General features: G+C 39.2%; 1 protein-coding gene across 1 annotated transcript in view; it reads right to left on the bottom strand.

The window, feature by feature from the left end:
* NIPAL2 (NIPA like domain containing 2) overlaps positions 1–18531 on the bottom strand; it is a gene marked incomplete at both ends in the record, with an annotated part of 100248 nt that overhangs the window by 27173 nt on the left and 54544 nt on the right. Inside the window, 2 exons of the mRNA XM_080694747.1 lie at positions 3022–3143; positions 15578–15637. Of these exons, the coding sequence (XP_080550873.1) occupies positions 3022–3143; positions 15578–15637 (182 nt within the window). The remainder of the gene's footprint in view (positions 1–3021; positions 3144–15577; positions 15638–18531) is intronic.

The following is an 18531-nucleotide window of genomic DNA, read 5'->3' as shown; positions in this document are numbered from 1 at the left end:
GTTGATCGATGAAAGCTGTGATCATCAAGGAATGAGTGTGGAGGACAAGTAGAAAAATAAATGGGGCAAGGAGAGAGCACAAGTAGGAAAGACCTCAGGAAGGCTAATCTGAGCTAGGAATCCCAATCCTACAAGTAGGGGTTGGGGGAAAGGGCTAAGAGGAAAGGTAGGAAGTGACAGAGCTAGGATAGAAACAAAGTCCATGAGAATGAAAGGCCATAACATGTCAGAAATTGGTGTTTCAATAGGTAGGGATTTGTCACTGATGGGCTGATCGAGTCACCAGTAAAAAGTCTACCCCTGGAATAATTGAACTGGAATAGAACAGACAAGTAAATAGTTCAATAAAACATAACATGGCCTGTGGAAAACTCAGGAAATGGAGCAATTAACTTGGTAATATCTTCATAGAAGAGGCCCCATCTGAGCTAGCCCATGAGGGTGAGTTTGCAGGTTGTAAGGGCATGGAGAGGATATGGGTCTGTTCTGGTTGGGGTCTGGAATATCTCTTCAGAAGCATGTCTGGAGAAGGTGGGTTACTAGGGGTGTGGCCTTGAGGACTATATCTGTCCCTGGCCCCCTCCTCTCACTCTCTGCTCCTGGCTGCCATGAGCTGAGTCCCTCTCCTCTGCCACAACCTGCCATCTCCATGTTTCTGCCACCATGATGTTCCAGTTGGCCATGGACTGAAGCTCTACAACTATGTGCCAACAGGAACCTTCCCTCCTTTAGGTTGGTCTTGTGAAGTCTTTTGTTCACAGTGATGGAAAAGCTAAACTAATACAGCATCAAAGGAGGTATGGGTCAAAGGACTGCCCTGTGTCCTGACAGAGGGAACCATAGTCTCAGTGACACTGGGCTGTGTGGCTAGGGTGGGCTACCCGATCAGATTTGTTGTTTTAGGGGAAAACTTTTATAAAGAGTGTGATGATAAGTAGCAGGGGAGACAGATTCATTAACAGGCAGCTGGTAGAGCCTGAGCAAGAGATGATGAGAGCTTGAATTAATACGATGGCAATGGGAATGTCAAAGAGGGGTCAAGTTCAAGAGACTTTAAAATACTCAACAGGATGAGGAGTAGGGTGGGGAGTAAAAGTGTGGGAAGAGTCAAGTATATCTCAGACTTCCAATATGAGAGGCAGACACAGAAAATATTAGCAAGGAAAGAGTTTGGGGGAGAATATATGGAGTTCATTTTCTGATATGTTACCTTTGAGGAACCTACGGAATATCAAGGGAAGAATAATAATTAACAAAGATACAGCTGGAGCACAGGAGAGTCCTGGGGAAAAGAACTAGGTTTGGATTTGGAAGAGGTAGGGTGAAAAGTTGGACCACTTTGGAAGACCTTGGGAGAGTATATAGCGAAATAGGTATGAGGGTTGGAAGGGGAGGAAGTGCCCGGCAAGAGCCTGGAAGGGTCAGAGAGGGAGAGGAGAAATGGAAAATATTCTGAGGAAGCCAAGGAAGAGAGAGTTTCCAGGAGAAGATAGAGGATGGGCATGGAGTAAATGTTGCACAAGGTTCAAGAAGAATCATTTCCCCAAAAGGCAATTCCATTCAGCAATATCCAGGGAAGGACCTACTAGACTGTAATGAGAGAGGAGTGAACAGGAGCTGAGAAAGTTGAGGGGCCAGCAACAGTAGACCATTTGAATACATTTTTGGTGGTGACCAGAAGAAGAAAAATAGAGTAGTTTATTGAAGGGTGTGTAGCCTATAAGGAGTTTTTGGAAAACAGGGAAACCTAAGTATCTCTAAGGGGTAAGAAGAAGAGAAGTAAGTAAAGAGAAAAGACTTGTGAATATTTGTGCTCTAGTGGTCAGAATTATCTGTCAGAAATGGTCAGATATATATAATTCTTGTCACATAGACTAGGAACTGCTGCCATAATACTGTGGGTCACACTTAGAGCCAAGTTTGTCAGCAAGCATGCCCCTGTAAATGCCAATGTTATCTTTTTAAATACCAGGCATGCACAATAGGATTGAACTATTTTGTTTAAGAGCAAAGGCTGCCGGGTGTGGTGGTGCACACTTGTAATCCCTGCACTTGGGAGGCGGAGACAGGAGGATCATGTTGGTTTGAAGCCAGCATTGCTGGCTTAAGAGACCCTGTTTCCAAAAATAAAAAAGTATAAAATAGGTCTAGGAGTGTAGCCTGGAGGCAGAAGGGCTTCCAGGAACCCCAGTACCACCAAAAAAAAAAAAAAAAAAAAAAGAGCAAAGGCTTTTTTTTGGTTGTTGTTGTACTGGGGATTGGACCCAGGAACATTTTATCTCTCAGCTATACTCCTAGCCCACTTTTTTATTTTTTATTTTAAAACAGGGTCTAAGTTGCAGAAGGCCTCACTAAGTAGCTAAGACTGGTCTCAAGCCTATGATCCTCCTGTCTTAGCCTCCTAAGTACTGGTATTGCAAGCATGTGCCATCATGCCCAGCTACCAGATAACTTTTTGAAGTCACTTCTAATCCTAAAAGAGTATGCTTCTGTATGCTTTGATTCTTTTTATTAAATCCCAAACTATTTCACAGATCTAGTTCTTGGTTAAATGCTCAGCTAGACATCCAAATTTTCTTACCTGCCCTTTCTAGAATATTCTTATTCTCCAATCTTAGCTCAACTCTATAACAAGTTGCATACCAAGCATTTCAATCATGTTTTCTTATATTCACCAGGTACAGCCACTGTATCAAATAATACACTCCAACTGACAGCTTCAAATACAAGCACTGTCTCATTTCTCATTTCATTCTTTCTTTTACACATCTCTCAAGATCATACTATGGCTGCCTGCTTTTTTCTGACAATCTGTTATATTGCTGTCAAAAAGGACATTTTTTGAAGATGCTTCTACTGTTGATGGTATTGCAAATATTTCATTATTGGTCAAATATACTTACATTTTGAAAAGCTATTAGTATTTGAGCAAAAAAGGTTATATTAGTTTTCTAACACTCTCAGGCACTGGTGATCTAGATAATATCACTTTAGGGATAGTAAAATATTTAGAATTCTTACCACATAGATCAGGAACTGCCAGCCAACGAAGTAATACTGTACTGTTCTTGCTGAGACAGCCTGAGTTATATTTGGAGCAAAGTTCACCAATAAATATGTTCCTGCAAATGCCAACGTCATACCTGTAAATAAAATGGAAAAGACAAACCCAATTGAAAGGGGACATTTAAAACTTTTTGTTGATGTAAATATTACTTAGAATCTTTCCTTGCAGCACCAGGCCCCAGAGAGGAGGGGGACTCAGAACGGAGCTCAGAGCCACAGAGGAGATACGCCGGCCTCACGGCCGAGGACACAGCAGCAGCGCCTTACTGCCAGTGGCAGCAGCGAGTTCACCGGACGGCTCCAGACCAACGCACTCAAAAGCCCACCAGAGGAGCGGTGGACAGCGAGCCGAGGTGAGCCGTTGCGGAACAGCCGGAGAGATTCGGCAGATTTTTCAGCGCAGGGAGCATCTAAAGCTCCCAGTGGCTGGGCTCAGCAAGCCCTGCAGGGACTCAGAGCGGAGCGCAAAACCAGAGAAGAAATACGCCAGCCTCACGGCTGAGGGCGTGGCAGCGGCACCATATTGCCACCGGCGGCAGCAGCAGCAAATTCACCGAGTCCACTACACCTCCATCAGCGCACTCAACAACAGTGAGTCAAATTGCGGCCCCTAGAGGAGAAATCCCAGTACTGCATTCCCAGGGACTTGACACAGTGGAGGAGTGGTGGTGGCAGAGATATCACACCATAGGAGAATGCCCAGCCTGGCACCCCCCCCATAGTCTAAAGCAGCCTCGATTGACTCCCTGGATCTGAGACTCTGCGATACAACCTAGTAAAGGAGTAGTGGGGACTGAGATACCACAGACTCGAGATCCAGAGCACCTTACGTGAAGTCTTAGTGACCCAAGGGAAGAACCCAAAGAAGGCACAAACTTCTGAAATCATGGGAAAGAGGAATAACAATGGAGCAATGAATGCCCACTACTCCACAACATCAGAACCAGATAAAACAGAAATTCAGAGATTTCTAGAAGATCAAATCAGGAAAATAACTGCAGAAATAATAGAGGTGTTTCAAAAAGAATTCAGAGAGAGCCAAAAAGAGATAAAGGATGCAATTAATGAAGTAAAGGCCTCAATTCAAAGTACAAACAACCGATTAGACCACATGGAGAATAGAATCTCGCTCTTAGAAGATGATCACTCCAAAAATGAACGCATAGTTTCTAAATTAGAAAAAAAAAATCTGACAGCAGGAATCTGACATTGAAGAAATATGGGTCCATTTTAAGAGAGCTAACCTAAGAATAATTGGAATAGAGGAGGGAAAAGAAGGTGAAACCAAAGGGATCAACAATCTCTTCAAGGAGGTAATAGCAGAAAATTTTCCAAACATAGAGCAAGAGGTTGATACACAGGTCCAGGAAACTGATAGAACCCCCTTTAGACAGGATCAGAGAAGAGGATCCCCACACAACATAATTGTCAAAATGACCAATGTAGAAGCCAAGCAGAGAATCTTAAAGGCAACAAAAACAAAGGGCCAAGTGACATTCAGAGGCAAACCAATTAGAATCACTCCAGACTTCCCAAACCAAGTCATGAGAGCCAGAAGGGCTTGGAGTAACATATTCCAAACTCGGAAAGAAAACAACTTCCAGCCAAAAATTTCCTACCCAGCAAAACTTTCTATCAAATTAGATGGAGAAATAAGAAGCTTCCATGACAAGCAGAAACTGAAGGAATTTATGTATTCAAAACCAGCACTAGAGAAAATACTCAAAGAGATTAACTACAAAGAAGAAATAGGTAACACACACCAGAACCAGAGAAACAATATTTTCCATCCAACAGACAACTAAGATTAGTTATCTGTGGAGATTCATTATTTATGTTAGTCTTTTACATATCTCTAAATTGTATTGTTTGCTTTTATTGTTGTTAATTTTTAGGATTTCTAGTTGGAATATTAATATACCTTCAGATATAGCATTTGGAAATATTTTATCACATTCTATCAGTAACTTTTAACACTGTTTACATTGTCTTTGGATATACAATTTTTTTTTTTTATTTTTTAGGGAGTTTGTTTACCCGTCTGTTGCCTGTGCCATTGAAATGATATCCAAGAAATCACTGCCAATTTCAATGTTGTGAGGTTTAATGACCCAGATTTTCTTCTAAAAGTTTATAGTCTTAAGATTTATATTTAGGTCTTTTATCTATTTTGAGTTAATATTTGTATATGGTGTTAGGTAAGGGTCCAATTTTAATCTTTTTCATGTAATTATTATTTTTCAACAATATTTAGTTAGAAGATTATTATTTCCTCCACCAAATGTTCGTGGTAACCTTGTCAAAAATAACTTGACAATATATGGAAGAATTTATCTCTAGGCTTTTATTTAACTCCAATAGTTTATGTATCTGCCTTTAGAACAGTACTTCACTGTTTCAATTATTGTAGCTTTATATGGCTTGAAATAAAAAAAAATACATCGTCTAGCTTTGTTCTTTTTCGAGATCGTTTTGGGTATCTAGAGTCCATATTCCACATTAGGATAGATTTTTTTCTGAAAAATAAATAAATAAATGTATGATAGTTTCACCTAAAAAAAAAAAGAAAAAATATTCTCTGGTAAGAAAGAAAGCAAAAAGAAATATTGAAATGTTATCTTTAAGTTGTTAAAAGCTTGGTATCAGACAAATGAAACTGTTCTATGAGATTATCATTTTTAATTTTGGATAAATTGCTATAATACTAGATGTCAACCACTAAGTCATGCATGGGAAGGAGGGATGGGGAGGGAACAGGGTGGGGATTGGGTAGGGTCTAATTGGGCAATGTGTGTATGTATGTATACAAAAGTTTTTTTTTTTAATCCCATTATGATGTATGAATACAGTGCACCAAAAAAAATTAAAATTAAAAAAAATTACTTAGAGACAGAGAATTTCTTGTAAAAAGTACTTTTACAGTCCTGCCCTATTAAAATAAGATTCACCATGGTGTATTCATTTCGCATCACCCCTCCATGCCAGTCTGGTATGGAGCTGTATTTCTATTTTCTGTATTTCTATCTTTCTAATAAACTTCTTTAAATCTTAAAAAAAAAAAATAAGATTCACCAAATCATCCTTAGGTAGCGCCGCCACACCTTCACCAAAAGATATTGCCTTAGACGGGGGATAAGAACCGGGGATTGGATGGGTCAGAAAATACTCCTGATTTTTCTTGATTGTTCCGGATGAATCCTGACCTCTTTAGGGAAGCTTTTCTGAAAGGTAGAGAAGGTCAGAGCATGTGTGTATGGAGATGTGAGGACACATCCATCCAAACTGACTGACTGTTTCCAGTCTAGGTCCATCTAGATGGCGATCACAGAGCCCAGAGGAAAGGGAAGTCTATCACATGATGACCTGCTCTGCATGAAGCACATCTGGAGCCTCCACATTCACTCAGGTGATTTTATGCTTTAATACTCTGGTAAAGGTAAGTCTTAGCCACTACCATTTACTGGACTTCTTTCACCAGAAGTAACAATGGTGGGTGCTGATCCTTGTTGAAGCATTTTAATTAATTGAACCTAAGGTCTAGAATTCCAGGCTTAGCTTGGTAAAAATAAATCACATCACAAGCCTAATGACAGGAGCGTGTTCCTGTTACCATTTCAGCCTTCCTTACAAGGATGGAGGGCTGGCGTGTGGGCGGGGTGGCCACTGGAGGAAGATGAAGGGGGTCTGCCCTTCTGAAGAACACTGGAACCCGCTTATTGAATATATAATTAGCAACCTAAGAAAAACTGACACGCATACTTTTCAGATAGCAAACTTGAAAACATAATTCAGCAGGTTTCATCACTGAGATAGGCACTGTGGCTTTGATTTACAATCAACATCAATTACAACCTGAAACAATTTGGTTTGTGTATAAAATCTCACAATTTGAAGGCAACGGTTTTCCATTTCTTTTAACCACAGGATTTAGGTTTTAAACTCTAGTTTCTGAGAACAGCATTTGGTTTTTCTCATAAGCTAGATAACACCTACTAAGGGTACTGTAGAAGCTATAAATAAATCTCCTCTAATTCGTTCTATAGTACTTTTTGAAGACAGATATTATAGACATATTTTAAAGCTACTTCTAAAGAAGACCTTTAAAATGAAAAAAACTATGCATTATTAAACATTGTAATAAAGGCATAATAATAATAAAAAAATATATATATGAACTTGGGAAAAATTATTGGTCAGTTCTTCTTTAGAAAATAAAAATTATATGAGATAATTATTCCAAATTAGATTCCCAATGAAAGGAATGTGTTCCTCTCAGAAGGGAGATATTTTAAAAAGTCAAATTTTTAAACTTGGTATAGTAAAGTAGCATCAATCCATTGAACATGTGTGTGTGTGTGGTGTCCTGGGAATTGAACCAGGGGCATTCTATCAGCAAGCTATATCCCCACCCCTTTTTTATTATTGTGAAACAAGGTCTCACTAAGTTATCTCATACTGTCAGCCTCAAATTTTGATCCTCCTTTCTCAACCTCCCAAGTACTACTATTATAATTATGCGCTGCCACCCCACCTCGCCACTGAACACATTTTAAAAAGTCTCAGAATTTCAACTGTTTCTTTTGTAAGGTCCACACTTCTTGTTTATATTAAGCTCCTCTACCAGATTTTCTTTGTCTCATCGAACAATACCCAGTGTCAGTTAACCTTCCTGTTTTACTTTCATGTTGAGTTGGTAACACACGTATGCTGTACAAAATTCCAGAGACACAAAGGTGATCAGTGGCGATGTAAATCTCTCCCATGCCCCAGTGGCCACAAGTTCCTCTCCCCAAAGTCCACCACCACCACCGAGTCCTAAGGCTTCCTTTCCAGACGTGCTTTATGAGCGTGTATGTGAGTACACATGAGGTTATTTTTGTTTTTGTTTTGAACACAAATGAAAGCATATTATATGCACTCTTTGTGTTTTGCTTTTTCTTTTTCCAGTAGAACATCTTGGAAGAGTGTGGTCGCATCCTTTTAAGTCAGCATGGTTTTCCATTATATGGTGGTAGCAGTATTCATTTCTTTTAACTTTCAAGATTGTCTCTGTTTTACATGCTGGTCCATCCCTCCCTCTTTCACATCTGCTTTTCTGTTTGCCTTTTGTGCACAGCTCTATCCAGGTATATCTTCATTGCATTTTAAAACTAAAAAAAAAAATGGCTGATTTTGCAGTCATAATTTCAAAGTCACTGCTTTCCTTGTACATTATTGCATCTGAGCCTCACATCATGGTGAGTCTAGTCAGTAACTCTACGGTAGCTCACCCATTCTTTCTTCCTACTGATTTTTATTTCAGCTACACATCACAACTGCAAAAGTAGTTCTGGATAGCTGCTGCTAACAGTTGTATACTTGTTTATTTGATGTCATTTGTCTTTTAAATATGATTTAATGTCTTCTTCATGAATCATATGCCTCTTTTCACAAGCATTTAAGTGTTGAAGATAGTAATTTGTACTTCCATAAATAAATTGTCTGAAAACTTATTTATATCCACTTTTTTCTAAAAGTGGCATGGTATGTGAGTTCCTGCTATTTTTATTTTAGTGAAGCTGCAAATATTCTTTTGAAGGACACAGACTTCTGACTTAGAAAAGTTGCTCATTTACTTTCTTGCCCAGTTGCCCAAGAAGTGATAAGGATGTGGAAGATCCCAGAGGAAGCAGGCAGTGTGGGCGTGTCCTGGCCCAGAGCAGTTACACGTTTGGTCAGGGCTTCCAATCCTGCAAGTCTAATCAGTTAAAACTGACCCAAACATTTCAAATGTCACTGCTACCTGCTAGCAAGAACTCAGGCAAAGTGTTATCTAGCTGTAACTTGGTCTCCTCATCTCTAGGTGCGAATTAAGTCATCATGCCTCCTAGGCCCCAGGAATTTAAGCAGCTGAAGATGCAAGAGAGCTCACCTGGAGATCCAATGTGACAGAAGACTTAGGATAGACCCATCTTGGGATGAAACCAAATTCATGTCTGTCATGCATCAAAGGTCATCTGAGTTCAATTTAAAAGTTAATCTAGCCGGGCGTTGTGGCGCACGCTTGTAATCCCCGCGCTTGGGAGGCGGAGACAGGAGGATCGCACTGGTTTGGAGCCAGCCTTGCTGGCTTAAGAGACCCAGTTTCCATATAAAAAGTAAAAAAAAATATAGGTCTGGGAGTGTAGCCCGTGGGAGTGTAGCCCGGAGGTAGAAGGGCTTCCAGGAACCCCAGTACCACCAAAAAAAAAAGTTAATCTAAAATTGTGTCTCTAATGTATACAGCCCAGGGATGAGCAGGAACTGTCCCTGGGATCAAAGGAGACAACGATGCCTCCTTGACAATGGAAGGTACAGGCGGGAGGGAATGGTTGACATCTTCCGATCATTTAGTGACCACTTCTCCCCATTGGTGGTAAAAGAAAACAGAAGAAAGAAAACTATCCAATGAACACAGAGAAGCAAATATGGCGGCACTACGCTGACTGTTCAAAGCTAATCTCAGGAGCTGTTGCTCAAAGCACCAAGATCTGGGTATTGGTGGAGACCAAACTGAGGCAGCAGGCAGCTGTGGGTAAGCTTCAGGTGGGAGCCAAGGTCGTCTGGGTGCTGACACTGCCCGTGATTCAGGTAGGGATAGAGACCTATCTCGCTCCCTCATTTCCAACCCTGCAGTGATTATATGTTCTCATCAGATACAACTGGAGTGGTTTAAAAGTCCAGAGTGGGCTGCTGAAAATTCCACACTTAGCTTGACACAATATATAAATAATTAAGTATCTTTCTATAAACATGTTTCTAACTAGGTAAAGAGCTAATCTCTGTTCCTTACAGTAGATAGATGAAGTACTCTAGGAAGGGGTATGCCAAAGGAAGGTAATCCTTTATTTTAAGGTGATGTTCTCTAACTACTGACTTCATAGACAAGTACTGCTGATATGAGAGTTATATTATGAACAGCAGCATATCGAAATGTGATAATAGAAACTATAATTGTTAATACTAACAAGCACAATTCCAAATGCTTCATATACAACTAATTTAATAATTTTAAAATTATTGTGAGTCCCCCATATCCACAGGGATTCACTGCAAGGCCCTCAGTGGATGTCTGAAATCTTGCATAGAACCAGCCCTTTGTATGGTGTTTTTTTCCTCAGCAAACCTACCTATAATTAAAGTTTAACTTATAAATTAGTAAGAGGTTAGGAGCAACACATATAATAAAATTGAACAATTTTAGCAATCTACTTTAACAAAAGTTTTTTTTAAAAATATGAGTTTTTTATTTCTGGAGTGAGCCATTTAATATTTCAGATTGCAGTTTACCGGGTAACTAAAATCACAGAAAGCCAAACTGGATAAGTAGGGGACTACTGTTTACTGTATAACAATAGTATTGCAATATACACTGTATATAGGTCATACAGTATATAATATACACAGTATATAATGTACAATCTTAAAATATCACTATATACATGTAGCAAACGAGGAAAGTGAGTCACAAAGGAAACAACTATCTTTCCTAGGGTTTTCCAGCTAAGAAGTGCAGTGTGTGGGTTGGAACCCCGGTAATTCTATTACATTTTAATGCCTCTTGTACGCATTACGGAACAGGGATGCTGAGTGGAAAGCTCCGGCTGTCATTCACATGATAGTCTATATAAGTCCCCCTGCCCCAGCTATTCAGGGCATAAACTGAGGCTGGATATAAGAAATTGTTTCCTCCTAGAACAGACTCTTAGGGCCTTTCATGGTACGGCATCTAGTTTCTAAAACTGGTTTCAGGAAACACCAGTTTCAAAAGCTAGATGCCCCAGCATGAAAGATGCCAAACAGTTGAGTATACTTGGAAAGAGGTGAGTTAAAAACAAAACAAACTTGAGTTGCTCTTTTAATGGTAGACCTCTCAGACCCACTAATGCACTGATGCTCATTCTAAATTACTTAGAGAAGGATGTGACTGCCATACTTCCTAAACATATTTGACCATTTACACTTCCCTGAAGTAGTGTTCTAGGGAATAAATCATTCGTTGAGAAATAACTGACCTTTAACCAGACCTGGCTGGGGAATGTAGCCTTTGTTCTAGGAGACTATCTCCTGTAGACCCCTGTGGACAGGAATGACATGTCACTGTGAGTCCAGGGAATCAAGCCTAGGATCTGGTTCCTCTGTGCAGCTGTTGGCTGGCACCTTCAAGGAGTTGAGTTCCTACCTGAGGGCAAGACTTGCATTCTAAAATCCACGTACAGTTCTTCCTCAAGCAATGTCCCATTTCTCAGATCTTCTTGAATTTTGTCCCCGTTCCTCAAGTGAAAGCCAACTAGCTTCCAGCTTCTGGCTTGACCTGACTTCTGGAAGTCTTCAGAGTTGTTGCTATTCTTTAAATATTCAGCTAACCTGTTCAGTCCAAACAGGATTGTTGTCTGATTCCTTTCATCCCTGAAACATGTTTCTGGATTGACAGGTTTTCAGTGATTGCTTTTGGGGGATACTGGAAGCCACAGGATAAGCTAGAGTCCTTAACACCAGACCCTTGGGAATTTTCTCCAGTAAGTGCAGTTGTTCCAGACTCCAGTCCCATGTAGCTGAGCCCTTGACCGGGAATTCTCAAAACTATGGTGAATACAAATAATCCTGGCCCTGGCATCAGAAAGGCTCCCCTTTTTTGAGGCGGCTTTGAAACCAAAATGTCTTATCTGTCCTTTCAACTGAAAATAATGCTTCATCTAGCAGGACCATTACTCTAAACACTGCACTCAAACCATGCTGTCTCAGATAAGCAAAAAGGAAGGAGTTAGCCTTCATCTCACTATTAATCTCGTGACTTCCCATCGAGGGAAACCTTGCATAGGTGAACTAATTTGGTTATAGGTCTCTGGGGAGTCCCAATGGGTTAGCTGACTGTAGTTTCTATTCCTACATTGATATTATCTGGGCTTACATTGACAAGGATCTCACAGGTGATTAGATTTGATACACTCGATGACTGAGGGAGAAGAAAGAAGAAAATACTATAGTTTTTGGCTGGTCGAAGGGGAGAGAAATTTGGTGCTTTTTTTTTTTTAAGAAAAAATAATCATTAAGATAATTTAAAATTATTAATCCACTAAGAATCAGAGCAGAGTCCAAAGCCTGTCATTGAGTTAATAATAGCTGGCGATTCCTTTCAGACACAGCTTTTGTGAGGTCATTTTTCTGAGGCTAGTGGTGAAAAGCTTCCTGGCCACAGAGCAACATTTGGCAATAAATTCGTTCAGCTTGTTTCCACATGGCCCCCAAATCTTCATTTGTTCCATCATGAAAAACAAACTTTCATTTGCTTGGAGCAGGGAAAAATAAATGATTTTCCTTCTCACATTTTGACAATTTAATTTTTACCATGCTCATATGTTAATCTTTAAAAAACACCACTAACTACTCTTTCCTCTGTTTGGTTTCAGTCTCAGTTTTTAAAAAATGCATTTTTTGCTTTTAACAGAAAGCTGAATTTTTTTCTCAAGGCAATAGCAATAAAGGCCCAAAGGAAATACACATGACTTAACAAATTACTGAATGTGGTGGGGAAATGTCCTTCCCCAGACTTCCCTGAGTAGGAGTGAGCTATTCCATCTCAGATGGTGATAATCTTACGATAGTGTTTGTTGGAGAGAAAGGTTTGGAATAGGTGACCAAATCATTTTTTTTATTCCCACTTCACTAAATGAAAGGCAAGAACTGATTGCTTTTAACTGTAGCATGAAACAAATGTGACATCAGTTATATAGCCTAATTCAAAAAGCATTTAGTTAGAAACACAAAAAAATATTCCCAACCAGGTTTGTAGGAAATGTTACCCAGATTACTGAAGCTTGAAAAATATTTTAAACATGGTTCCCTCTGATTAGCAGAGTAGAGTGGTGGGCGGTGGTGGTTATAGTAGTTACGATAGTGACAGCTAACGTTTTGAGCCCTCATTATGTGATAGGCCCTATTCTAAAAGTTTAATACATGGACTCATTTAATGTGGAGAGTAAATAATACCATCTTTGTTTGAAGATGAAGAGATTGAGGCTTAAGGAACTTATATAACTTTGCAGAGTTATCTGAAAACTAGAAACTCACCCCAAAACATCACATCAGGCCCCAGCTTCCTCAGGAAGCCACTGTTAGAAAACTGGTCCATCACCTACTGGTTATATGATCTTGGGCAAGTTATCTGACCTCTGTAAGTATCAGAGTTTGCTTCTGTAAATGGGCTGTTCTTATATCCAAATAAGACAATCCATGTAAAACGAAACCTAGTAACTAGCGAGAATAAGTATTTAATAGATATGAGCTGTTGTAATACAAAAAATTACCAAAGACTCTTAAAGAACTACTTTGAGGTTGTATTTTTGTTCTCTCTCTCTTTTTTATGTGTATGCATGTGTTTGTGGGGTTTTCCCATTGCTCATGTTATAGTTTTAGTATTAACTGTTGGGGATCTCTTGGCATTGTAGAGGACCATATAGTAATTATGAGAGACATAGGGGGAGAGTTTCACATTTCTCAAAGTGCTTTATATCAGTTATTCAACTGGATCGGCAAAACAGTCCTATCTTTGTCAGTAAACTGGGACTTAGAGAAGTTAAGCAATATTAGGCTGGCCACACAGTGAATAGCAGGATTGAATCCAGATGTGACTCATTGAGAGGGAGTTTAATTTATATCCTTTAATTTGTCGAGATAATTGATTTCTTCTAGTAATGTTTAATCTTGGTTTTCAATTTTTATTTATTTTTCTCCTAATCTTTATAAGCAGCAGTTGTGGTACAGTAGTAAGCTTACTTTATTATCTTGTACCTCTGTTAATACCTGTGTGTTCATCTCCTGCATGCCCTCCCCCAAATCCTTGGATGTGGCCTACACCTGTCCTACCTGCACACTAGTCCTGCCATGCTACTGTAAATAGTTCTCCCTAGCCAGAGCCATTTCTCTGCATTCTAACCTAGTGGTTCTCAACTAGAGATGATTTTGCCCTTCCAGGGATGTTTAATGTTATCAAAATGGGGTATGGGGATCTAGAAGGAAAAGGACTGTGGGATGGTAGACACCATGCAATGTAGAGGATGGCCCCTACAATAAAGAGTTGCCCAGCTCTCAAATGGCCACGGTGTGAGGTTCAGGGATACTGTTCTAAACTAAAGGCTCGTCGCATTATGTTATTTTCTACTTACACAAAAAGTTTTTATGTATGTATTTTATCATGGGCTGTAAGTTTTGTTGTGGGCAGAGATTCAGTCATAATTATCTTTTTATTACTGAATTTCAAGGTAATAAGCAAATCCTCCATTATATTCATCTATGTTATCTCATATATTAGATTAATCAGTAATCAACCATTCACTACAAAAGATGACAAATATTAGATAAAAGGATTAAAAGTATCTTTAAGAAGTTTGACAGATGAGAAAAACAACGAGGGGCCAATTTTTTTAATTTATAGGACTCAGGCATTGGCCATTCTTATTTCTGATTTCACACGACTTCCCCCAAAGGGCTCCATAAACCAAACATATAAGAAAGAGTATAGAAAACTAACGTGTTGGAAAAGATGCAATTCATATATGAACACATTTTAAAAAACTTTAACCATGAAAAATTTGACAATGTCGCCTAAAAACTCTACTAGCAAATCAAACCAAGAGGAAAAGAAAAAGTGAAAACACTTTCAAGACATTAGGCTCAAGGGGAACAGGATCAGGGGAAAATACTGCTCAGCATGCCAGCACTGGTGTCACATTTAGCGCTCACATTGAAAAAATGATCTCCCTGGAAGAGGGAAGGCATTGTTTTATTTCAAGCGCCTAAAGTATCCGTATTCATTATCATATGTCAGCAGCAATTCAAATAGGATTTTGTCAAGGAAGAAAATATGAATCTCTATAATTCTTCTCACCAATGATATTTCCAACAAAAGCAAGAAGATATAGCAGATACATGATAGCTTTGCTCTGTAACATAAATCCCTCTTGCAGCCAGGAAGCCTACTGTTATTTTCCATTAGTAACTGTATTTCCAAAAAACTGAAGAAAAATCTTCTGTTACTTGGAAGGAGCTAAATACCTTAGGTCTTTACTCTTGGTGCATCTCATTTTTTTTTTTTTTTGCAATTTTCTTTTTCTGTGCAGTATAAAATGTAACAATATTGCAAGTATGTCCTTTGAAGTGGAATAAGTCTACTAGGTAACAGAGTTGTTCTTGTTGGATTTTATTATATTCATAAACGTTTTATAATAGCAATATTATAAAATAATAATTCACTTTGGCTAATACCACGGACAGTGGTCATGATGAAAATGAAAATGGGATTATTTCATGGGAGAAGAGATAGTAGCTCCAAGATAGAATGGCATTCAACTCTGACTCAGATCCACATTAATTTCAGTCATTTTTCCCCCAGCTTTAAAACACACTTTTTTTTTTTTTTTTTTTTTTTACAGACAGTACTATTTATTTCTTGGTCCAACAATGTTATAATTACATGAATTAAGTAATTACTCACCTAGTAAATCGGAGGCTCTCAAATTTTCTTTCAGAAACATAACAGAAAGAATGGCACTACCTATAAAGAAAAGGGCCATTAGTGGTAGTTCCAATAAAACAACAGAGATTATGCCATTTGAAAGAAGTTCAGCATTTCGGTCTTTTGCCTGCCTAGCTATGTCCTGGTCAGAGACGCCCAGCAGTTGTGGCTGTCTGGATAACTTGCTCTGGACGTGGACACTGGCCTGGTTTACAGTAGCTCTGGAACAGAGTGGCTGGGTTAATGCCTGGTACACAGGGAGGGCTTGACAAATGGTACTGCACGGCTAAACAAATGAATAGAAAGAAGGAAGGAGGAAAGGAAAGATGGGAGGGAGGGAAAAGGAAAGGGAAAAGGACTAAAGAAAGGGAATAAAGGCAAAAGGTGTAGGAAGGGCTGGAAAGGTGGGAAGCTATAGAAGGGAAGAAAGAATGGAAAGAACTTCAATTCTGTCCCAAGCTGGAACCCCTAACACAGAGACCTCTGTCTACTTATGAATGCCAAAATCCAGGATTCCTTTTGGTCTCCCTCTTCTTCACACTTTACCTCCAATCAGTTGTAGAGACTGTATTTCACCACTCCTCTTGTTCTCTCCCTCTTTTTCATTTCCCAGTAAATGCCGAAGCTCAGGCCAGCGTTGCCTCTAGCTCAGACCATCAGAATAGTGTCCCTCTGGACCCTTTACTCTCCCCCTAACCCCAAACCACTACCAGAATAATATCTCTAAAATGCAAATGGAATGTAAATCTCCAGCTTAAAAATCTCTCAATGATATCTTGTCATCAACAGGACGAAGCCCACACTACTAACACAACATTCAAAAGACAGCCATGATTTATCTCCTGCCTTCCATCTCTTATATTTAATGTGCATCCTTAGTGAAACATGTAAACATAATTCCCAGAATCTACCATGGATTTTCATGTTCAAGGGCATATACAACTCTGCCCCTGTTCTGGGATCAATTCCACACTCAACATCACTTTTGGAATCTCCCAGGTGAATTTGTCACTCTATCTCTACGTTGGGGTGACCCCTGTATATAGGTTTTCTGTTGTTGTTATACATAAGATTTATTTTGTCTTTGTTCAAAAGACTATCGGTTCCTTTTAGCGTGAGATGTCTTCTCATTTTTCTAAGATCTCCCGTGTGTAGCTGGCATCTAGCATATGGTAGGTACTTATTGTGTGACATGAAAGAGTATTTGTGGGACTCCAGTCCTGTAGTTGCTGACTCTTGTGATGTCTTAGACCTTCTTGGCCATGACTGATGTTGCTGGACTTTCAGCCCCACGTCCTGCCATGATGGTGAGTTGAACCTCCCTGAGTTGTTCTCCTAATGGGGCCATTCCTCTATGAGTACCGGCACTGAAGAACTCAGAATTGCAATAATTTTTAAAAATGCACAACATAACTGGCATTTTAAATTTTTACCAAAGATTACTAAGTGGATTTGTTATTGTTGTTATTGTGGTGGTACTAGGGATTGAACTCAGGGGTTTTACCTCAGAGCTACACTCCCAGCCCTATTTTATTTTTTGTTTTGAAACAGGGTTTTCTTAGGTTGTTGACAGTCTTGCTATGTTACTGAGGCTGATCTTAAACCTGTCGTCCTCCTGTCTCAGCTTCCCAGGTACTGGGATTATATGCATATGCCACTACACCCAGTTAGCTGGATTGTTTAAAAAGTTAAAACAGAGGAAATAAAAATATCATAAATAATATCATCACCTAGACAAAACTTCAGTTAATATGTTGATGTTTTTATTTCACTTTAGTTGAGATCAAATTATAATACAACTTTTGTCAGTTTTCTCAGTTATATTAGAAACGGCTTGCCATGTTATTAAAAATTCTTCATAGACATGATTTTAATGTCTGTATAATAATCCATTAAATGGCTGGTGCAGTTAAATATGTATTTTTGACATACTGGTAATTTAACAAAATTACACATTTGTACCAGAAACCCTCATTTAAAATAAGCTGGGATGCTTACATGCTTTTTCTCATTTTTTCCCCCCTTGACTTAGTTCTCTCTCCTCTGAGCTCATCATTGTCCTTGCAAACTTTCCCTGGGCAGGTTATTTATAGAAATGGTCATTTCACACAGAATAAACTGAGCATAAGAAATGTCCATCAAACATGTGTTTAATTGGGTGGCAGGGCTCTAAGATATTAAGGCAAGATTTCTGTAGATAAACTAATGTATGGATATTAAATGAAGAACTAAGTTTGGGATAGGTATAAAAATACATGAAAAGTTTCCATTTTAGGTTTGGACCAAAATAATTCAGGGAAACTAATTCCACATATGAGAGCATTAGAAAGACATAAGATTCAAGATCCGTGCAAACAGTCCTGTCACTGATTTCTTTTTTTTAATTTTTCTTTTTTCTTTTTCAGTACTAGGGGTTGAAACCAAAGGCATTCTACCTCCAAGCTACACTCTCAGCCCTATTTTTTATTCTTTATTTTATTTTATTTTATTTATTTTTTTTGTGTGTGGTACTGGGGTTCCTGGAAGCCCTTCTACCTCCGGGCTACACTCCCAGACACCTATTTTGTATTTTTATTTGGAAACAGGGTCTCTTAAGCCAGCACATGTGCCTGGCTTCAAACCTGCGAGATCCTCCTGTCTCTGCTTCCCAAGCGCGGGGATTACAAGCGTGCGCCACCACGCCTGGCTTTATTCTTTATTTTAAAACATGGTCTCACTAAGTTATGGAGGGCCTCCCTAAGTAGCCAAGGCTGGCCATGAACCTGCGATCCTCCTGTCTCAGCTCCCAAGTACTGGGATTACAATCATGAGCCACCATGCCAGACTCCCAGGCCCCCCCCCCTTTTACTTATTTTTTAAATTTTTATTGATGAATTGTAGTCATATATCTTAATGGGATACAAAATGGTAGAAGCATACATGCACACACCACT

This window comes from Muscardinus avellanarius (assembly GCF_963383645.1).
Source record: "Muscardinus avellanarius genome assembly, chromosome: 4".
NCBI classification, from domain to species: domain Eukaryota; kingdom Metazoa; phylum Chordata; class Mammalia; order Rodentia; family Gliridae; genus Muscardinus; species Muscardinus avellanarius.
This window is presented reverse-complemented; position numbering and strand designations above follow the sequence as displayed.